The sequence below is a fragment of the Gobio gobio genome, assembly GCF_949357685.1.
Source record: "Gobio gobio genome assembly, chromosome: 11".
Lineage (NCBI taxonomy): Eukaryota > Metazoa > Chordata > Actinopteri > Cypriniformes > Gobionidae > Gobio > Gobio gobio.
Genome location: NC_137104.1, coordinates 57,853,538 through 57,876,037, shown reverse-complemented (window position 1 = coordinate 57,876,037; position 22,500 = coordinate 57,853,538). Strand labels below are relative to the sequence as shown.

Genomic DNA, 22,500 nt, shown 5'->3' with positions numbered 1-22,500 from the left:
CTCAATGTAGGCCATATGTATCAGCAGCGGGATGTGCTTCTCGCAATCTACACCTTCACTACGGACTCTACACCAGCATCACCTTTTCTTCAGCGGGAATTATTCTTATGGATATATTTTTTTCCTCTTTTTCTTCAATGTTGGTATTTTTGTCTGAATGAGTTTTTTCAACGACAAGATTGTGGCTGTAACTGGACTGAATTAGAACTGAAATTTTCAAGTACAGACAATCTTATTGATCATCGCTGGATTTCAGATTCCTTAAATTTATTACACCCACGACATTCCTGTTTTTTTTCTTCTATTTGGTGCTTTTGTGGTTACATTTAATGGACTGATTCAATACTTAAGGACTTTTTGGGCTGTGTTTTTTTGTCATTTCATTTTCTTTTCGTATTATATTTTGAACTAGTGGTTGGCAATTATATTTGGATGGGTCCCTCCTTTATTTGTTGTGTTTCATTTTGTCTTCAAATTGGGGCAAGTTGTTACAACACGTCTTAAATCTGAACACAAGAGTCCGGGATACGCATGACAATACATTGGAAAGTACGACACAGATCACTAGAAAGAATAGTTTAATAATTTTCCACTGCATAAAACATTTAAAAAAATAAACACATCTTTAGTCTTTCTGATAAAACAGCTCCTCCTCCTCCGGCAGGTGGTCTGGCCCCGGGTCACTCAAACATCGAGGCAGGTTCTGCTCCTCCACGTCCAGAGCAAACTTCACACTCTGCTTGCGTCCTCGGTTGTCCTGCAGACGTCCTGACCCTAACCCTGACCCTAACCCTGACCCTAACCCGTCCGGCTTCAGGCCCCGCTCAGGGTCATCGGGGAGTGAGACGAGGATACTCGGTCTGGCTGTGGGCACTTGGCCGTCTGGAAGAGAGCGGGAACGTGTCAAACACTTCATGCCACATTCGGGACTAAATGACCCAGTGAGATTAGATTAGATTAGATTAGATTCAACTTTATTGTCATTACACAAGTACAAGTACAAGGCAACGAAATGCAGTTTAGGTCTAACCAGAAGTGCAATAGCAGCAAGTGCAGGATATACAACGGTTGCATAAGTGCAGGACATGGATATGTACTGAATATAAATAAATATGTATATGATCCGAGAAGGTCACCTGACTCGAAGCGGCCTCGCCCTGCGGGAGACTCTCGATGCGCAGGGACCGTCAGGAAGTGGCTCATCTGGAAAAGTGACACCACAAATTACTGGCTTTCCCTTTGGCTTGAGCGTTTAAAGACAAAAACATTAAAGCATTATTTTCTCTAAACTGAACTTCAAAACTGGAGACACTGTCATTGTTCTGCTTTGAAACCATGTCCACTGTGCAAAACACCAGATAAACAAAACTGAAGAGTAAAGTGTGTCCGCTTCAGCACTCACCCGCCGCTCCATCTCCACGCGCTGCTTCCTGAGCCGCGTCTCGCTCCACACGTCTTCTGCAGCGTCAGGCATCAGCGTGTGTCGGCTGTACGAGCGCAGCTAACGGCAGACACACACACACACACACGAGCATTACTTACACACTACAGTCAGAGACTGGCCTCACAGCGCTTACATCTGAATAAGTGTGTAAGCACTGAAGCTCAGAATTGAGTCCCAGCGCACTGCTAACCACACACACTGTTAACCGCGCACACTGCTAACCACGCACACTGCTAACCGCGCACACTGCTAACCGCGCACACTGCTAACCTCTCACACTGCTAACCTCTCACACTGCTAACCACGCACACTGCTAACCACGCACACTGCTAACCACGCACACTGCTAACCTCTCACACTGCTAACCTCTCACACTGCTAACCACACACACTGTTAACCGCGCACACTGCTAACCGCGCACACTGCTAACCGCGCACACTGCTAACCTCTCACACTGCTAACCACGCACACTGCTAACCACGCACACTGCTAACCACGCACACTGCTAACCACGCACACTGCTAACCTCTCACACTGCTAACCACGCACACTGCTAACCACGCACACTGCTAACCTCTCACACTGCTAACCTCTCACACTGCTAACCACGCACACTGCTAACCACGCACACTGCTAACCACGCACACTGGGACACACACACTGAAGCTCAGCACATTTGCTACACTGTCATCATGTGACCTCATGCATGTTTAATTCAGCGAGTACTTTGCAATATTTTCATCTAACCCTTGCGTACATTTTTTTAAAATTGTGTCAGTCTGACCAAATAATGGTAAAGATGATGCCGCTTCGAGGTCGAGTGTATTGCATTATGGGATACAGTCCCATAAGGGACTGCTATGTTGTATACAGCACTTTTGATAAATGTACCATGTGATCCAGGTATTATATTCATGTGCACAGAACACATGCAGTTAGTATGTTGTGTCTCACTCTCTGTCGCGTCTTCTGCAGGTTTGCTCGCAGGATCTTTCTGATTTCTTCTTCTCGTTCTTTAGAGATGTTGAGCGTCCTCCTGCTGCGCGGCTGTCTGCAGACACACAAGTGTGAGATGCGTGATGTGAGCGTGTGCAGTGTGAGGAGCGTGTGAGATGCGTGATGTGAGCGTGTGCAGTGTGAGGAGCGTGTGAGATGCGTGATGTGAGCGTGTGCAGTGTGAGGAGCGTGTGAGATGCGTGATGTGAGCGTGTGCAGTGTGAGGAGCGTGTGAGATGCGTGATGTGAGCGTGTGCAGTGTGAGGAGCGTGTGAGATGCGTGATGTGAGCGTGTGCAGTGAGAGGAGCGTGTGCAGTGAGAGGAGCGTGTGAGATGCGTGATGTGAGCGTGTGCAGTGAGAGGAGCGTGTGAGATGCGTGATGTGAGCGTGTGCAGTGAGCGGAGCGCGTGCAGTGAGAGGAGCGTGTGAGATGCGTGATGTGAGCGTGTGCAGTGAGAGGAGCGTGTGAGATGCGTGATGTGAGCGTGTGCAGTGTGAGGAGCGTGTGAGATGTGTGATGTGAGCGTGTGCAGTGAGAGGAGCATGTGCAGTGAGAGGAGCGTGTGAGATGCGTGATGTGAGCGTGTGCAGTGAGCGGAGCGTGTGCAGTGAGAGGAGCGTGTGAGATGCGTGATGTGAGCGTGTGCAGTGAGAGGAGCGTGTGAGATGCGTGATGTGAGCGTGTGCAGTGTGAGGAGCGTGTGAGATGTGTGATGTGAGCGTGTGCAGTGTGAGGAGCGTGTGAGATGTGTGATGTGAGCGTGTGCAGTGTGAGGAGCGTGTGAGATGTGTGATGTGAGCGTGTGCAGTGAGCGGAGCGTGTGCAGTGAGAGGAGCGTGTGAGATGCGTGATGTGAGCGTGTGCAGTGTGAGGAGCGTGTGAGATGTGTGATGTGAGCGTGTGCAGTGAGAGGAGCGTGTGCAGTGTGAGGAGCGTGTGAGATGCGTGATGTGAGCGTGTGCAGTGAGCGGAGCGTGTGCAGTGAGAGGAGCGTGTGAGATGCGTGATGTGAGCGTGTGCAGTGTGAGGAGCGTGTGAGATGCGTGATGTGAGCGTGTGCAGTGAGAGGAGCGTGTGCAGTGAGAGGAGCGTGTGAGATGCGTGATGTGAGCGTGTGCAGTGAGAGGAGCGTGTGAGATGTGTGATGTGAGCGTGTGCAGTGTGAGGAGCGTGTGAGATGTGTGATGTGAGCGTGTGCAGTGAGCGGAGCGTGTGCAGTGAGAGGAGCGTGTGAGATGCGTGATGTGAGCGTGTGCAGTGTGAGGAGCGTGTGAGATGTGTGATGTGAGCGTGTGCAGTGAGAGGAGCGTGTGCAGTGAGAGGAGCGTGTGAGATGCGTGATGTGAGCGTGTGCAGTGTGAGGAGCGTGTGAGATGTGTGATGTGAGCGTGTGCAGTGTGAGGAGCGTGTGAGATGTGTGATGTGAGCGTGTGCAGTGAGCGGAGCGTGTGCAGTGAGAGGAGCGTGTGAGATGCGTGATGTGAGCGTGTGCAGTGTGAGGAGCGTGTGAGATGTGTGATGTGAGCGTGTGCAGTGAGAGGAGCGTGTGCAGTGTGAGGAGCGTGTGAGATGCGTGATGTGAGCGTGTGCAGTGAGCGGAGCGTGTGCAGTGAGAGGAGCGTGTGAGATGCGTGATGTGAGCGTGTGCAGTGTGAGGAGCGTGTGAGATGCGTGATGTGAGCGTGTGCAGTGAGAGGAGCGTGTGCAGTGAGAGGACCGTGTGAGATGCGTGATGTGAGCGTGTGCAGTGAGAGGAGCGTGTGAGATGCGTGATGTGAGCGTGTGCAGTGTGAGGAGCGTGTGAGATGCGTGATGTGAGCGTGTGCAGTGAGAGGAGCGTGTGAGATGCGTGATGTGAGCGTGTGCAATGTGAGGAGCGTGTGAGATGCGTGACGTGAGCGTGTGCAGTGAGTGGAGCGTGTGAGATGCGTGATGTGAGCGTGTGCAGTATGAGGAGCGTGTGAGATGCGTGATGTGAGCGTGTGCAGTGTGAGGAGCGTGTGAGATGCGTGATGTGAGCGTGTGCAGTGAGAGGAGCGTGTGAGATGCGTGATGTGAGCGTGTGCAGTGAGAGGAGCGTGTGAGATGCGTGATGTGAGCGTGTGCAGTGAGAGGAGCGTGTGAGATGCGTGATGTGAGCGTGTGCAGTATGAGGAGCGTGTGAGATGCGTGATGTGAGCGTGTGCAGTGAGAGGAGTGTGTGAGATGCGTGATGTGAGCGTGTGCAGTATGAGGAGCGTGTGAGATGCGTGATGTGAGCGTGTGCAGTATGAGGAGCGTGTGAGATGCGTGATGTGAGCGTGTGCTGTGTGAGGAGCGTGTGAGATGCGTGATGTGAGCGTGTGCAGTGAGAGGAGCGTGTGAGATGCGTGATGTGAGCGTGTGCAGTGAGAGGAGCGTGTGAGATGCGTGATGTGAGCGTGTGCAGTGAGAGGAGCGTGTGAGATGCGTGATGTGAGCGTGTGCAGTATGAGGAGCGTGTGAGATGCGTGATGTGAGCGTGTGCAGTGAGAGGAGTGTGTGAGATGCGTGATGTGAGCGTGTGCTGTGTGAGGAGCGTGTGAGATGCGTGATGTGAGCGTGTGCTGTGTGAGGAGCGTGTGAGATGCGTGATGTGATGTGAGCGTGTGCAGTGAGTGGAGCGTGTGAGATGCGTGATGTGAGCGTGTGCAGTGAGAGGAGCGTGTGAGATGCGTGATGTGAGCGTGTGCAGTGAGAGGAGCGTGTGAGATGCGTGATGTGAGCGTGTGCAATGTGAGGAGCGTGTGAGATGCGTGATGTGAGCGTGTGCAGTGAGAGGAGCGTGTGAGATGCGTGATGTGAGCGTGTGCAGTGAGAGGAGCGTGTGAGATGCGTGATGTGAGCGTGTGCAGTGAGTGGAGCGTGTGCAGTGAGAGGAGCGTGTGAGATGCGTGATGTGAGCGTGTGCAGTGAGAGGAGCGTGTGAGATGCGTGATGTGAGCGTGTGCAGTGAGCGGAGCGTGTGCAGTGAGAGGAGCGTGTGAGATGCGTGATGTGAGCGTGTGCAGTGAGAGGAGCGTGTGAGATGCGTGATGTGAGCGTGTGCAGTGTGAGGAGCGTGTGAGATGTGTGATGTGAGCGTGTGCAGTGAGAGGAGCATGTGCAGTGAGAGGAGCGTGTGAGATGCGTGATGTGAGCGTGTGCAGTGAGCGGAGCGTGTGCAGTGAGAGGAGCGTGTGAGATGCGTGATGTGAGCGTGTGCAGTGAGAGGAGCGTGTGAGATGCGTGATGTGAGCGTGTGCAGTGTGAGGAGCGTGTGAGATGTGTGATGTGAGCGTGTGCAGTGAGAGGAGCGTGTGAGATGCGTGATGTGAGCGTGTGCAGTGAGCGGAGCGTGTGCAGTGAGAGGAGCGTGTGAGATGCGTGATGTGAGCGTGTGCAGTGTGAGGAGCGTGTGAGATGTGTGATGTGAGCGTGTGCAGTGAGAGGAGCGTGTGCAGTGTGAGGAGCGTGTGAGATGCGTGATGTGAGCGTGTGCAGTGAGCGGAGCGTGTGCAGTGAGAGGAGCGTGTGAGATGCGTGATGTGAGCGTGTGCAGTGTGAGGAGCGTGTGAGATGCGTGATGTGAGCGTGTGCAGTGAGAGGAGCGTGTGCAGTGAGAGGAGCGTGTGAGATGCGTGATGTGAGCGTGTGCAGTGATGTGAGCGTGTGCAGTGAGAGGAGCGTGTGAGATGCGTGATGTGAGCGTGTGCAGTGAGAGGAGCGTGTGAGATGCGTGATGTGAGCGTGTGCAGTGTGAGGAGCGTGTGAGATGCGTGATGTGAGCGTGTGCAGTGAGAGGAGCGTGTGAGATGCGTGATGTGAGCGTGTGCAATGTGAGGAGCGTGTGAGATGCGTGACGTGAGCGTGTGCAGTGAGTGGAGCGTGTGAGATGCGTGATGTGAGCGTGTGCAGTATGAGGAGCGTGTGAGATGCGTGATGTGAGCGTGTGCAGTGTGAGGAGCGTGTGAGATGCGTGATGTGAGCGTGTGCAGTGAGAGGAGCGTGTGAGATGCGTGATGTGAGCGTGTGCAGTGAGAGGAGCGTGTGAGATGCGTGATGTGAGCGTGTGCAGTGAGAGGAGCGTGTGAGATGCGTGATGTGAGCGTGTGCAGTATGAGGAGCGTGTGAGATGCGTGATGTGAGCGTGTGCAGTGAGAGGAGTGTGTGAGATGCGTGATGTGAGCGTGTGCAGTATGAGGAGCGTGTGAGATGCGTGATGTGAGCGTGTGCAGTATGAGGAGCGTGTGAGATGCGTGATGTGAGCGTGTGCTGTGTGAGGAGCGTGTGAGATGCGTGATGTGAGCGTGTGCAGTGAGAGGAGCGTGTGAGATGCGTGATGTGAGCGTGTGCAGTGAGAGGAGCGTGTGAGATGCGTGATGTGAGCGTGTGCAGTGAGAGGAGCGTGTGAGATGCGTGATGTGAGCGTGTGCAGTATGAGGAGCGTGTGAGATGCGTGATGTGAGCGTGTGCAGTGAGAGGAGTGTGTGAGATGCGTGATGTGAGCGTGTGCTGTGTGAGGAGCGTGTGAGATGCGTGATGTGAGCGTGTGCTGTGTGAGGAGCGTGTGAGATGCGTGATGTGATGTGAGCGTGTGCAGTGAGTGGAGCGTGTGAGATGCGTGATGTGAGCGTGTGCAGTGAGAGGAGCGTGTGAGATGCGTGATGTGAGCGTGTGCAGTGAGAGGAGCGTGTGAGATGCGTGATGTGAGCGTGTGCAATGTGAGGAGCGTGTGAGATGCGTGATGTGAGCGTGTGCAGTGAGAGGAGCGTGTGAGATGCGTGATGTGAGCGTGTGCAGTGAGAGGAGCGTGTGAGATGCGTGATGTGAGCGTGTGCAGTGAGTGGAGCGTGTGAGATGCGTGATGTGAGCGTGTGCAATGTGAGGAGCGTGTGAGATGCGTGACGTGAGCGTGTGCAGTGAGTGGAGCGTGTGAGATGCGTGATGTGAGCGTGTGCAATGTGAGGAGTGTGTGAGATGCGTGATGTGAGCGTGTGCAGTATGAGGAGCGTGTGAGATGCGTGATGTGAGCGTGTGCAGTGTGAGGAGCGTGTGAGATGCGTGATGTGAGCGTGTGCAGTATGAGGAGCGTGTGAGATGCGTGATGTGAGCGTGTGCAGTATGAGGAGCGTGTGAGATGCGTGATGTGAGCGTGTGCAGTATGAGGAGCGTGTGAGATGCGTGATGTGAGCGTGTGCAGTGAGAGGAGCGTGTGAGATGCGTGATGTGAGTGTGTGCAGTGTGAGGAGTGTGTGAGATGCGTGATGTGAGCGTGTGCAGTGAGAGGAGCGTGTGAGATGCGTGATGTGAGCGTGTGCAGTGTGAGGAGCGTGTGAGATGCGTGATGTGAGCGTGTGCAGTGTGAGGAGCGTGTGAGATGCGTGATGTGAGCGTGTGCAGTGAGAGGAGCGTGTGAGATGCATGATGTGAGCGTGTGCAGTGAGAGGAGTGTGTGAGATGCGTGATGTGAGCGTGTGCAATGTGAGGAGCGTGTGAGATGCGTGATGTGAGCGTGTGCAGTATGAGGAGCGTGTGAGATGCGTGATGTGAGCGTGTGCAGTGTGAGGAGCGTGTGAGATGCGTGATGTGAGCGTGTGCAGTGTGAGGAGCGTGTGAGATGCGTGATGTGAGCGTGTGCAGTGAGAGGAGCGTGTGAGATGCGTGATGTGAGCGTGTGCAGTATGAGGAGCGTGTGAGATGCGTGATGTGAGCGTGTGCAGTGAGAGGAGCGTGTGAGATGCGTGATGTGAGCGTGTGCAGTGTGAGGAGCGTGTGAGATGCGTGATGTGAGCGTGTGCAGTGTGAGGAGCGTGTGAGATGCGTGATGTGAGCGTGTGCAGTGAGAGGAGCGTGTGAGATGCGTGATGTGAGCGTGTGCAGTATGAGGAGCGTGTGAGATGCGTGATGTGAGCGTGTGCAGTGTGAGGAGCGTGTGAGATGCGTGATGTGAGCGTGTGCAGTATGAGGAGCGTGTGAGATGCGTGATGTGAGCGTGTGCAGTGTGAGGAGCGTGTGAGATGCGTGATGTGAGCGTGTGCAGTGAGAGGAGCGTGTGAGATGCGTGATGTGAGCGTGTGCAATGTGAGGAGCGTGTGAGATGCGTGATGTGAGCGTGTGCAGTGTGAGGAGCGTGTGAGATGCGTGATGTGAGCGTGTGCAGTGAGAGGAGCGTGTGAGATGCGTGATGTGAGCGTGTGCAGTGAGAGGAGCGTGTGAGATGCGTGATGTGAGCGTGTGCAGTGTGAGGAGCGTGTGAGATGCGTGATGTGAGCGTGTGCAGTGAGAGGAGCGTGTGAGATGCGTGATGTGAGCGTGTGCAGTGAGAGGAGCGTGTGAGATGCGTGATGTGAGCGTGTGCAGTATGAGGAGCGTGTGAGATGCGTGATGTGAGCGTGTGCAGTGAGAGGAGCGTGTGAGATGCGTGATGTGAGCGTGTGCAATGTGAGGAGCGTATGAGATGCGTGATGTGAGCGTGTGCAGTGAGAGGAGCATGTGAGATGCGAGATGTGAGCGTGTGCAGTGAGAGGAGCGTGTGAGATGCGTGATGTGAGCGTGTGCAGTGTGAGGAGCGTGTGAGATGCGTGATGTGAGCGTGTGCAGTGTGAGGAGCGTGTGAGATGCGTGATGTGAGCGTGTGCAGTGAGAGGAGCGTGTGAGATGCGTGATGTGAGCGTGTGCAGTGAGAGGAGTGTGTGTGATGCGAGCGTGTGCAGTGAGAGGAGCGAGTGAGATGCGTGATGTGAGCGTGTGCAGTGAGAGGAGTGTGTGAGATGCGTGATGTGAGCGTGTGCAGTGAGAGGAGTGTGTGAGATGCGTGATGTGAGCGTGTGCAATGTGAGGAGCGTGTGAGATGCGTGATGTGAGCGTGTGCAGTGAGAGGAGCGTGTGAGATGCGTGATGTGAGCGTGTGCAGTGAGAGGAGTGTGTGAGATGCGTGATGTGAGCGTGTGCAGTGAGAGGAGAGTGTGAGATGCGTGATGTGAGCGTGTGCAATGTGAGGAGCGTGTGAGATGCGTGATGTGAGCGTGTGCAGTGAGAGGAGCGTGTGAGATGCGTGATGTGAGCGTGTGCAATGTGAGGAGCGTGTGAGATGCGTGATGTGAGCGTGTGCAGTGAGAGGAGCGTGTGAGATGCGTGATGTGAGCGTGTGCAGTGTGAGGAGCGTGTGAGATGCGTGATGTGAGCGTGTGCAGTGTGAGGAGCGTGTGAGATGCGTGATGTGAGCGTGTGCAGTTTGAGGAGCGTGTGAGATGCGTGATGTGAGCGTGTGCAATGTGAGGAGCGTGTGAGATGCGTGATGTGAGCGTGTGCAGTGAGAGGAGCGTGTGAGATGCGTGATGTGAGCGTGTGCAATGTGAGGAGCGTGTGAGATGCGTGATGTGAGCGTGTGCAGTGAGAGGAGCGTGTGAGATGCGTGATGTGAGCGTGTGCAGTGTGAGGAGCGTGTGAGATGCGTGATGTGAGCGTGTGCAGTGAGAGGAGCGTGTGAGATGCGTGATGTGAGCGTGTGCAGTTTGAGGAGCGTGTGAGATGCGTGATGTGAGCGTGTGCAGTGAGAGGAGTGTGTGAGATGCGTGATGTGAGCGTGTGCAATGTGAGGAGCGTGTGAGATGCGTGATGTGAGCGTGTGCAGTGAGAGGAGCGTGTGAGATGCGTGATGTGAGCGTGTGCAGTGAGAGGAGTGTGTGAGATGCGTGATGTGAGCGTGTGCAGTGAGAGGAGAGTGTGAGATGCGTGATGTGAGCGTGTGCAATGTGAGGAGCGTGTGAGATGCGTGATGTGAGCGTGTGCAGTGAGAGGAGCGTGTGAGATGCGTGATGTGAGCGTGTGCAATGTGAGGAGCGTGTGAGATGCGTGATGTGAGCGTGTGCAGTGAGAGGAGCGTGTGAGATGCGTGATGTGAGCGTGTGCAGTGTGAGGAGCGTGTGAGATGCGTGATGTGAGCGTGTGCAGTGTGAGGAGCGTGTGAGATGCGTGATGTGAGCGTGTGCAGTTTGAGGAGCGTGTGAGATGCGTGATGTGAGCGTGTGCAATGTGAGGAGCGTGTGAGATGCGTGATGTGAGCGTGTGCAGTGAGAGGAGCGTGTGAGATGCGTGATGTGAGCGTGTGCAATGTGAGGAGCGTGTGAGATGCGTGATGTGAGCGTGTGCAGTGAGAGGAGCGTGTGAGATGCGTGATGTGAGCGTGTGCAGTGTGAGGAGCGTGTGAGATGCGTGATGTGAGCGTGTGCAGTGAGAGGAGCGTGTGAGATGCGTGATGTGAGCGTGTGCAGTTTGAGGAGCGTGTGAGATGCGTGATGTGAGCGTGTGCAGTGAGAGGAGTGTGTGAGATGCGTGATGTGAGCGTGTGCAGTGTGAGGAGCGTGTGCAGTGAGAGGAGTGTGTGAGATGCGTGATGTGAGCGTGTGCAATGTGAGGAGCGTGTGAGATGCGTGATGTGAGCGTGTGCAGTGAGAGGAGCGTGTGAGATGCGTGATGTGAGCGTGTGCAGTGTGAGGAGCGTGTGAGATGCGTGATGTGAGCGTGTGCTGTGTGAGGAGCGTGTGAGATGCGTGATGTGAGCGTGTGCAGTGAGAGGAGCGTGTGAGATGCGTGATGTGAGCGTGTGCAGTGAGAGGAGCGTGTGAGATGCATGATGTGAGCGTGTGCAGTGAGAGGAGCGTGTGAGATGCGTGATGTGAGTGTGTGCAGTGAGAGGAGCGTGTGAGATGCGTGATGTGAGCGTGTGCAGTATGAGGAGCGTGTGAGATGCGTGATGTGAGCGTGTGCAGTATGAGGAGCGTGTGAGATGCGTGATGTGAGCGTGTGCAGTATGAGGAGCGTGTGAGATGCGTGATGTGAGCGTGTGCTGTGTGAGGAGCGTGTGAGATGCGTGATGTGAGCGTGTGCAGTGAGAGGAGCGTGTGAGATGCGTGATGTGAGCGTGTGCAGTGAGAGGAGCGTGTGAGATGTGAGCGTGTGCAGTGTGAGAAGCGTGTGTGATGTGAGCGTGTGCAGTGTGAGAAGCGTGCGTGATGTGAGCGTGTGCAGTGTGAGAAGCGTGCGTGATGTGAGCGTGTGCAGTGTGAGAAGCGTGCGTGATGTGAGCGTGTGCAGTGAGAGGAGTGTGTGATGTGAGCGTGTGCAGTGTGAGAAGTGTGTGATGTGAGCGTGTGCAGTGTGAGAAGCGTGTGTGATGTGAGCGTGTGCAGTGTGAGAAGCGTGTGTGATGTGAGCGTGTGCAGTGTGAGAAGCGTGTGTGATGTGAGCGTGTGCAGTGTGAGAAGCGTGTGTGATGTGAGCAGTGTGAGAAGCGTGTGTGATGTGAGCGTGTGCAGTGTGAGAAGCGTGTGTGATGTGAGCGTGTGCAGTGAGAGGAGTGTGTGTGTGATGTGAGCGTGTGCAGTGAGAGGAGTGTGTGTGATGTGAGCGTGTGCAGTGAGAGGAGTGTGTGTGATGTGAGCGTGTGCAGTGAGAGGAGTGTGTGTGATGTGAGCGTGTGCAGTGTGAGAAGCGTGTGTGATGTGAGCGTGTGCAGTGTGAGAAGCGTGTGTGATGTGAGCGTGTGCAGTGAGAGGAGTGTGTGAGATGTGAGCGTGTGCAGTGAGAGGAGTGTGTGTGATGTGAGTGTGTGCAGTGAGAGGGGTGTGTGTGATGTGAGCGTGTGCTGTGTGAGGAGTGTGTGTGATGTGAGCGTGTGCAGTGAGAGGAGTGTGTGAGATGTGAGCGTGTGCAGTGAGAGGAGTGTGTGTGATGTGAGTGTGTGCAGTGTGAGATGCGTGATGTGATGTGAGCGTGTGCAGTGAGAGGAGCGTGTGTGATGTGAGCGTGTGCAGTGAGAGGAGTGTGTGTGATGTGAGCGTGTGCAGTGAGAGGAGTGTGTGTGATGTGAGCGTGTGCAGTGAGAGGAGTGTGTGTGATGTGAGCGTGTGCAGTGAGAGGAGTGTGTGTGATGTGAGCGTGTGCAGTGAGAGGGGTGTGTGTGATGTGAGCGTGTGCAGTGAGAGGGGTGTGTGTGATGTGAGCGTGTGCAGTGTGAGGAGTGTGTGTGATGTGAGCGTGTGCATCGAGAGGAGTGTGTGTGATGTGAGCGTGTGCAGTGAGAGGAGTGTGTGTGATGTGAGCGTGTGCAGTGAGAGGAGTGTGTGTGATGTGAGCGTGTGCAGTGTGTGTGATGTGAGCGTGTGCAGTGAGAGGAGTGTGTGTGATGTGAGCGTGTGCAGTGAGAGGAGTGTGTGTGATGTGAGTGTGTGCAGTGAGAGGAGTGTGTGTGATGTGAGCGTGTGCAGTGAGAGGAGTGTGTGTGATGTGAGCGTGTGCAGTGTGTGTGATGTGAGCGTGTGCAGTGAGAGGAGTGTGTGTGATGTGAGCGTGTGCAGTGAGAGGAGTGTGTGTGATGTGAGTGTGTGCAGTGAGAGGAGTGTGTGTGATGTGAGCGTGTGCAGTGAGAGGAGTGTGTGTGATGTGAGCGTGTGCAGTGTGTGTGATGTGAGCGTGTGCAGTGAGAGGAGTGTGTGTGATGTGAGCGTGTGCAGTGTGTGTGATGTGAGCGTGTGCAGTGTGTGTGATGTGAGCGTGTGCAGTGAGAGGAGTGTGTGTGATGTGAGCGTGTGCAGTGTGTGTGATGTGAGCGTGTGCAGTGTGTGTGATGTGAGCGTGTGCAGTGAGAGGAGTGTGTGTGATGTGAGCGTGTGCAGTGAGAGGAGTGTGTGAGATGTGAGCGTGTGCAGTGAGAGGAGTGTGTGTGATGTGAGCGTGTGCAGTGAGAGGAGTGTGTGAGATGTGAGCGTGTGCAGTGATGTGAGCGTGTGCAGTGAGAGGAGTGTGTGTGATGTGAGCGTGTGCAGTGTGTGTGATGTGAGCGTGTGCAGTGAGAGGAGTGTGTGTGATGTGAGCGTGTGCAGTGAGAGGAGTGTGTGTGATGTGAGCGTGTGCAGTGTGTGTGATGTGAGCGTGTGCAGTGAGAGGAGTGTGTGTGATGTGAGCGTGTGCAGTGTGTGTGATGTGAGCGTGTGCAGTGAGAGGGGTGTGTGTGATGTGTGTATACTCACGGTATGGCCGGTGCACTGGTCAGACTGGCTGAACTGTTGCTCTCCAGAAGCATCATGGCCTGTTTAAGCTCCATCTTATTGTAGAAGGAGATGAGCTGCGGTTCCTGCGATCGCTCTCCAGTGATCAGACACCGCTTGATGTAGCGCTTATTAAAGCGATTCAGCCTGCAGATGAACATGCATCAGAAACGAGAACATCTACAAGATCTGAAAAGCAAAGTGATACATTAAAGCAAAAGTTCAGCCAGTGAAAAACCCACATCATGCACTCGTCCTCGTGTCAGCTGATGTTAAACATGCCAGAGAGAAGCGCTAATTAAGTAACTAATTAAGTAAAAAAAAATGTTTGCTGAATTTTTCTAATTTGCTAATTATGTTATGACATTATTCCTCTGTAGAGCACAAAAGAAGAAACCCAACCGGCCAAATGTCACTGTTCTTCTGAGATTTGAGGGCTCCACAGTTCTTCAAACTCAATCACAGATTAAACTGAAACTCGGGATTTAAGAATCGATATCGGTACTCTGATGTTTTTGAGAGAGCATCTGCTATGGGAAAAACATTCATTCACAACATGAGGGCAAAGAGTAAACCATGACAGGATTTTCACTTTCAGCTGGACTTTTCCTTCAAAGCTGGTCTGAAACGCACTTGTCCCTCCAGCGATGATGTCCGTAGTGTCCGCACACACCCTCTATTCCAGTGAGCAAATGTTCCAGAAACTGCAAGAGACAACATTTCAACATTTGAATCATTCATTAGCCGTTGAGCAGAGCGCTTTCTCTGAGATCCCGTACACTACCTGAGTGTGAATCTCCTCATTTATTGAACTTTTGCTTTGTTTCTTCTTCTTGACGGCCAGAAGGTCAACAAGGGGTCGGATCGTCATTCCCTAAAAAACACCAATGGCAGGTCTAATGGTGATCATGTGACAGAAGCCGATACGCCAGAAAGCATCGGCTGCAGTATTTCCTACACGCTAAAGGAAGGGAGTTTCTCTCACCTGCACAAACACAGTGAAGAAGATGACGGTGATGATGGCGGTCAGAAACAAGTCCTTCATGGCAAAGTCATCGCTGGACAGCAGGAAGGCCAGCGAGAAGGCGATCGCGCCCCTCAAGCCGCCGTACGCCACAATGAACTGATCCTTCCCACTCAGCTTCACCATGCGGAACTTATTAATGATGTACGTTAAACCGATCACACCTGCTCGACACACACACACACACACACACACACACACACACACTTACAGAATTTACCTGGATAATACACACAAAACCTCACAAATAAAGCTCTGAATAAAGACCGAACGGCTGAAATGTTTTAAAGGATGAGTTCCCTTCAAAATGAACACTTCCTGATATTTTACTCACCCCATCTCATCCAAAAGAAATGTAGTTTCTTGACGAAACCATTCCAGGATTTTTCTCATAATGGACTTCAATGGGAACCAACGGCTGAAGGTCCAGATCACTGCAGTTTCTGACCAATCCCAGACGAGGAATAGAGTCTGATCTAGACAAACCATCGCCACATTTACAACACACACACACATTTATACACTTTAACCTCAGACGCTCGACTTCGGTGTTGTTCGTGTGATGTCATCACGTCAGATGATGGTCACATGACGCAGGTGGAAGTGCCGACCCAGTGTTAAAACGAACGTGCACAGACTAAATCTAACGCCCTTTACACAAATAAAGGTCAAACAACGATGACGGACGATTTTACAGTTGGAGGAGAACATGAGATGGAGTTTATCGGCACTTCCACCTGCGTCATGTGACCTTTCCGACGTGATGATGTCATGCGAGCAGAGCCTCTGAAACTGCAGTGGTTTGGACCTTCAACCGTTGGTTCCCATTGAAGTCCTTTATGTGCAGAAAAATCCTGGAATGTTTTCCTCAAAAAACTTCCTTTTCCACTGAAGAGAGAAAGACATGCACATGTTGGATGAGATGGGGTGAGGAAATCATCAGGACATGTTCATTCTGAGGTGAACTCATCCTTTAAGGACGTCCTGTATAGTTGGGCCTATTTAGGATCAGACACCAATCACACGTTAACTACACACCACTGTTCAAAAGTATTGATGTTTTAAAGATCCCCTGTGGTATGAGAAAGGTTTTTAATGTTGTTTATTTTGTGTGGTGTTTTTAATAAGACAAACTATGAGAACACCATTGCTGAGTGTTTACTCCTGTAAACTGCAGTGTAAAATCACGTCATGAGGGGGCGGGGCTTCAGCATATCATTAACTATTCTCTGTTATCCCGGGATATTCCTCAGTTGATATGAAAATCGGGAATGTTTAGCCATATAGCGGGTGAATTATGTATATACACTCACCTAAAGGATTATTAGGAACACACACTAATACTGTGTTTGACCCCCTTTGGCCTTCAGAACTGCCTTAATTCTACGTGGCATTGACTCAACAAGCTGCTGAAAGCATTCTTTAGAAATGTTGGCCATATTGATAGGAGAGCATCTTGCAGTTGATGGAGATTTGTGGGATGCACATCCAGGGCACGAAGCTCCCGTTCCACCACATCCCAAAGATGCTCTATTGGGTTGAGATCTGGAGACTGTGGGGCCATTTTAGTTCAGTGAACTCATTGTCATGTTCAAGAAACCAGTTTGAAATGATTGGAGCTTTGTGACGGTGCATTATCCTGCTGGAAGTAGCCATCAGAGGATGGGGACATGGTGCTCATAAAGGGATGGACATGGGCAGAAACAATGCTCAGGTAGGCCGTGGCATTTAAACCATGCCCAATTGGCACTAAGGGGCCTAAAGTGTGCCAAGAAAACATCCCCCACACCATTACACCACCACCACCAGCCTGCACAGTGGGAACAAGGCATGATGGATCCATGTTCTCATTCTGTTTACGCCAAATTCTGACTCTACCATCTGAATGTCTCAACAGAAATCCAGACTCATCAGACCAGGCAACATTTTTCCAGTCTTCAACTGTCCAATTTTGGTGAGCTGGTGCAAATTGTCGCCTCTTTTTCCTCTTTGTAGTGGAGATGAGTGGTACCCGGTGGGGTCTTCTGCTGTTGTAGCCCATCCGCCTCAAGGTTGTGTGTGTTGTGGCTTCACAAATGCTTTGCTGCAGACCTCGGTTGTAACGAGTGGTTATTTCAGTCAAAGTTGCTCTTCTATCAGCTTGAATCAGTCGGCCCATGACCTCTGACCTCTAGCATCAACAAGGCATTTTCTCCCACAGGACTGCCGCATACTGGATGCTTTTCCCTTTTCACACCATTCTTTGTAAACCCTAGAAATGGTTGTGTGTGAAAATCCCAGTAACTGAGCAGATTGTGCAATACTCAGACCGGCCCGTCTGGCACCAACAACCATACCACGCTCAAAATTGCTTAAATCACCTTTCTTTCCCATTCCGACATTCAGTGTGGAGTTCAGGAGATTGTCTGGACCAGGACCACACCCCTAAATGCACTGCAGCAACTGCCATGTGATTGGTTGATTAGATCATTGCATTAATGAGAAATTGAACAGGTGTTCCTAATAATCCTTTAGGTGAGTGTATATTTCGATGTTATGATGAACTATATGTTTATGATGTGTGACCTCAAACTTTTGAACGGCAGTGTTTACGGACACTGAGCACCTCCAGTAATCTTCAAATAACCCATTAGCAGCGCTTGATAAACTGGTCTGGACCTAGAGTAGCTCACCCAGAACCCTGGACAGCAGACACAGGACGAGGGTGATGCTGACAAACGTCCAGTTCCAGGCGTGCGGCCCGGCCACCGTGGACACGCCCAGGAAGATGAAGATCAGAGTCTCGCTCACGCTGCTCCACATCTTCAGGAAGTATTTGATGGTGGTGTAGGATTTGTGGGAAATGTTGGCCTCCACGTAGGGCCGCATCACCACGCCACACGCAATGAGTCTGCGAACCGCACACACACACACAAACACACACACACACACACACACACACGCACACACACACGCACACACACACGCACACACACACAAACACACACACACACGCACACATAAGACACAAGCCCTGACTCTGAGCTCTTTCCGCTGGGAAGACCAGACTCACGCCATGATGCCGGACAGGTGGAAGACCTCGGCGGAGAGGTAGGCCATGTAACTGTAGAGGAAGACGAACAGCGGCTCGATCACACGCGTGTGCGCCGTGAAGCGTGAGGTGAAGGCCGCCAGCACGCCATACACACCGCCCACCATCACTCCGCCCAGAGACACCACGAAGAAACACAGAACGCCCAGAAACACGTCACCCGCCGTCACCTCGCCCACGTGCGCAAACTCCTCGAACAGGTGATACAGGACCTGAAGGAAACACACACTTACTCCAGCTCATGTGTAAACAACGACTTTACTACAACACTAATATCAAAGGCTGTCTTCATTTCTTCATTTCCAAAGATTAAACCATCAAGCTTTTGTTTGATCAGACAAGTGCATGAAGCCTTACAGTGTGTGTGTGTGTGTGTGTCTGTCTGTCTGTCTGTCTGTGTGTGTGTGTGTGTGTGTGTGTGAGTCTGTCTGTCTGTCTGTCTGTGTGTGTGTGTGGCTCATGTTTGGATCTCAAACATGTGTGAGCAACTCAAACTCAGAGCAGATACTGTGAAACGACCTGCTCGCATCTGAATGAACACACACACACACACACACACACACACACTATATTTTTGTCCTGACCTCAACCCGATAGAACAGCTTTGGGATGAATTAGAGCGGAGACTGAGAGCCAGGCCTTCTCGTCCAACATCACAAATGAAGAATCCCCATAAACACACTCCTAAACCTTGAGGAAAGCCTTCCCAGAAGAGCTGGAGCTTTAGAGCTGCGACTCCATATTAAACCCTACAGATGGAGAATGGGAAGCTCATGTGTGTGTGAAGGGGCGGCTCAACACTTGTGGCGATATAGTGTGTCACGATTTAAGCTTTATTCCCTAACAGTAAGAGTGATTCACTAGTCATGGTTGGTGAAAGTCTTCACTGAGGAGCTGCTCGGCTGGTTCTGTCATGGGTCATGGATGTGTCTGACTGAACTTCTGACTGTTCTGGAAACCCGTTTGACAGGTTTTGAGCAGTAGATTCTCACCACGGTCACCGCGTCGTTGAGCAGAGACTCTCCGAACACCAGGATGTGCAGCAGCTCGTTGATGTGGATCTCCTCAAAGACGGCGAGCACCGCCACCGGATCCACGGCCGACACGATGGAGCCGAAGAGGAGGCAGGAGAGCAGGTCCACCGAGGCCAGCCGGCCGCCCTCCAGACGGCACACGCCATACAGCGCCTGTGGAACATAACAAAAACAAGGTTTGTTGTCCATCAAAGTATAGAAAATTACAGGAAAATTGTACTTGTCTGTTTGGGATTTTTCCACTATTTGGAATGTCCCAGTTTGTGCCAATCCAGTCCCATTGACGTCAATCCAGTGTCTTTGCGTATGTAAATGGACACAATATTACTCAGCTGCTCTGAAAAATGATAGCGTTTGCACTAGTGGTGGGCCGATATCTTTCTAAAACAGTTGGTATGTTTTTTAGTAAAACCACCAACTCTGCAGTTGATCCGGATATTTTTATTACCGGTGAAAAAATTCAAATTGTCTCAGAATTTAAATATCTTGGTATTATCATTGACTCTAAACTTAAGTTTAATTCTCAGATTTCAAATACTGTTAAGAAAATAAAATTTTATTTATCTAATTTTCGATATATCAGGAATTCAATGTCTACCCAAGCTGCCAAAATGTTTATGCACTCTATGATATTTTCGCATATAAATTATTGTTTAACTACTTGGTCTAAGGCCAACCACTCCGCCTTGCTCCCAATACAGACTTTATATAAACAAACATTAACATTTTTTGATAAGAAACCACGTCACTTTCATCATTGTAAGATTTTATCAAAATATAATCTGTTGAGTTGGGAAAACTTGGTTAAGTTTTCAAATGGCTGTTTAGCTTATGAAATTCTCAATGGCCTGGCCCCACCACCTCTCAGTGAGTTTCTGAGTTTAAGATCAGAAAACAGTCGTCTCACTAGAGGAACCTTTAGAAGGGACTGTGTTATTCATTTCAGAAAAACTGCTTTTAGTCAGTCTGCCTTCTCGATTAAAGCCGCGAAAGAATGGAATGACATCCCAACGTCAGTTAGAGAATTAAATAGTTATAATGAATTTCGTTCTTCTTTTAAAACTTGGCTTTTTAGCATGCAAATTTGTCAACATTAAAAAAAATTATTTTTTATTTTTTATTTATTTTTTTTTTTTTTTATTTTTTTATTTTTTTTTCTGTTGTTTTTGGAAATTATAGGTTTTGTTGTATTATGTTATATTTGTTATGTTTTGATTAAATTGTTGTATTTGCATTGTATTTTTAGGTTGCCTGTTGTACATCTGGCCTAGGACTGCAGATGAAAACTAGCCTTTTGGCCAACTCTGGCATATTTTGACTTGTCATGTTAATATGCATTGTCCTTGTAATAATAAACTAAGAAATATCTGCGTTAACGTGAGACTCTTATCGGGCGATAAAAAAATATCGGCGTTAATCTATTCTCTAAGTTGGGTTGTGAGCTGGGTCTATACTATACAGTGGTTCAAGATTCAAGATTCAAGAGTTTTATTTGTCACATACACAGTTATATACACAATATACAACTGGCAGTGAAATGTAAACAGGTCCGCTCCATGGACAGTGCAAATAACAGTTACAAGAACACAAGGGGAAATTGAAATAGAAATAGAATAAAATTAGAATAAAAAGTATTAACATAAGTAGAATTATAAATAAATCAAGTAAAGGATAAAAATAAGAAATAAGATAAAAATAAAAATATAAAAATAAAAATATAAAAATATAAAATAAGTGGATATGATAAGTGAGATAAACTGTAGACTTAAAAATAAGTGGTTAACATAAAATATATATATATAAATATATAAAGAAGTATAATGGATGTGCAAACAGGTTTATTACAGGTTGTTACGCAGTAACAATAGGGACGTAAAGTGCAGTGCAATGGCAGTATGTGAATGTTAATGTTAAAAAACTGGATGTTTATGCGTGTGCGGGGTGAAGTGAAGTCACGTGACTGAGTTCAGGAGTCTGATGGCCTGGGGGAAGAAACTCCTCCTGAGTCTTTCAGTCTTTGCCATCAGGCTACGGAAGCGCTACAGTGGTTCTCAACTCCAGTCCTGGGGACACACTGCTCTGCACATTTTGTATGTCTACCTTATTTAAGGCACCTGATTCTGATCATCAGCTCATTAGGAGAGAGCTCCATGAACTGAACTGAGTGTGTCAGATAAGAGAGACACAAAATGTGCAGAGCAGTGGGTCCCCAGGACTGGAGTTGAGAACCACTGGTCTATCCTACGCCAGCTATGATGACTTTCAGCTTGATATTTTAGCGCTGATGAACACCAGCCGGATTCCACTGTAGGGGCGAGAGAACGAGTCTCAAACCTGTGTGTGTGTCTACTAGTGTTGTCAAAAATACCCATATTTCGCCATGTATCGATACGGAAATATCTGCCTCCTCTCCTTCAGTCCGTTTAATCCTCTGAACATTGCTAACGTGTTCTGCTGGAACTTCTTTTCCTCATGACAGTGTGTTAGTGTTGGTGTGAAGGGTCTGAATTTCGCGCTGGATTGCACATAACGTTAACTCTGCTAATTCCCGCAGATTTCGCGCTCGCATCTGAAGCGCACACACACACACCGTAATAAAGCCGCCTCTGACATACAAGTGCAAAAATGAGCTCCTTTTCCAGCTTATTAATGGTCAAATACACTCAAAAATGTCTCAATGTACATCTTGGTGAGTTTTAACTAGGGCTGGGCATCGATTCAGATGTTCCGATTCGATTCGATTTAGATTAAATTTCGATTCAACTCAATGAATATAGATTTCATTAAAATAGCCTACTATATTTATAAAAAAGAACAGTGAACATGAGTTTACAAGTGGGTAATTAAAAAGAAATGAAGAGCCACAAACCTGTATATTAAACTCTTTTTATTTTAGGTACACTTGGGTAGGCCTGCATTAAAACAGAACCCATCTCTATATTTCAAATGCATACTATTATGTTAAATACAATACAATTTTGTTTTTATGTATATTTTGATACACTTATTGTAAAACATAAAAAGGATATTGGATGATTTTCAGCAATTTTCAGTAAAGAACAAGCATTTCTTGCGCTTTAGACGACCGTCATTCAGACTCTGTTTTTATGGAGGTTTTTCCTCCAGGGGCGTCTGAGCTTTGATCGTGCCCCGGATGAAGCATTATATTCCGTCACTATCTCTGTTATTTGTGTATCTCTGTTAGATTCGATTGCCATTAGATTTTATCTTAACGACAAGCATATATGCGATACCGGGCAGGATCGACTTGAAAATCGATTCTTGGCCTTGAGAATTGATTTTGAATCGACCACATTTTAAAAGACGATTCATCGAAAAATCTATTTTTTTGCCCAGCCCTAGTTTTACCGTAAACACAGTGGTAACCAGCTCACAGGAACAGTGTTTGGGATGTGTGTTTCAGGTCTTAAAGTGACAGAAGTTATTTATTATTCAAACTACAAAAAGACAAACGGTCACTTACGAGCACACATATTCTGAATACCTTCGGCAGAATTCAAATGAGCCATTTTAATCTAGATTAATTCCAAGATTACAGTGAGATTAATCTAGATTAAAGAAAAGATCTATGCCCACCACTAGTTTGCATACAATTGTGGCCAAACTGTGAGGAGTCTAGCTGCAGAACGATAAGAGAACAGTAGAAGATGTTACGTGTGACCAGAGCTGGTCAGATGTTCGGCCGGCATCTCACTTTGTTGTTTCCACAATAGAGTTAACATTTCCTGAGACCTGTAACTTCGACTCTGAGAGATTTTTCTTCAACTGGACAGAATCTTCCTCTACCCACCGTGCCCATGAAGAAGGCGTTCCACAGCGTGCCCACCACCGCGAACATC

The 22,500-nt window shown here is 49.7% G+C and overlaps 1 protein-coding gene across 1 annotated transcript in view; it reads right to left on the bottom strand.

The window, feature by feature from the left end:
* Window positions 1–562: 562 nt before the first annotated feature.
* The window catches only part of slc9a1b (solute carrier family 9 member A1b), a 24,706-nt gene continuing 2,768 nt past the window's right edge, over window positions 563–22,500 (bottom strand). The window contains exons 2-13 of the mRNA XM_079828472.1: window positions 22,452–22,500; window positions 18,599–18,793; window positions 17,568–17,818; window positions 17,188–17,405; window positions 14,477–14,679; window positions 14,276–14,365; window positions 14,125–14,195; window positions 13,474–13,638; window positions 2,399–2,495; window positions 1,403–1,501; window positions 1,137–1,203; window positions 563–882 (exon numbers count right to left, since the gene is read on the bottom strand). The exon at window positions 22,452–22,500 is cut by the window's right edge and continues 217 nt beyond it. Of these exons, the coding sequence (XP_079684598.1) occupies window positions 626–882; window positions 1,137–1,203; window positions 1,403–1,501; window positions 2,399–2,495; window positions 13,474–13,638; window positions 14,125–14,195; window positions 14,276–14,365; window positions 14,477–14,679; window positions 17,188–17,405; window positions 17,568–17,818; window positions 18,599–18,793; window positions 22,452–22,500 (1,762 nt within the window). The 3' untranslated portion in view covers window positions 563–625. The remainder of the gene's footprint in view (window positions 883–1,136; window positions 1,204–1,402; window positions 1,502–2,398; window positions 2,496–13,473; window positions 13,639–14,124; window positions 14,196–14,275; window positions 14,366–14,476; window positions 14,680–17,187; window positions 17,406–17,567; window positions 17,819–18,598; window positions 18,794–22,451) is intronic.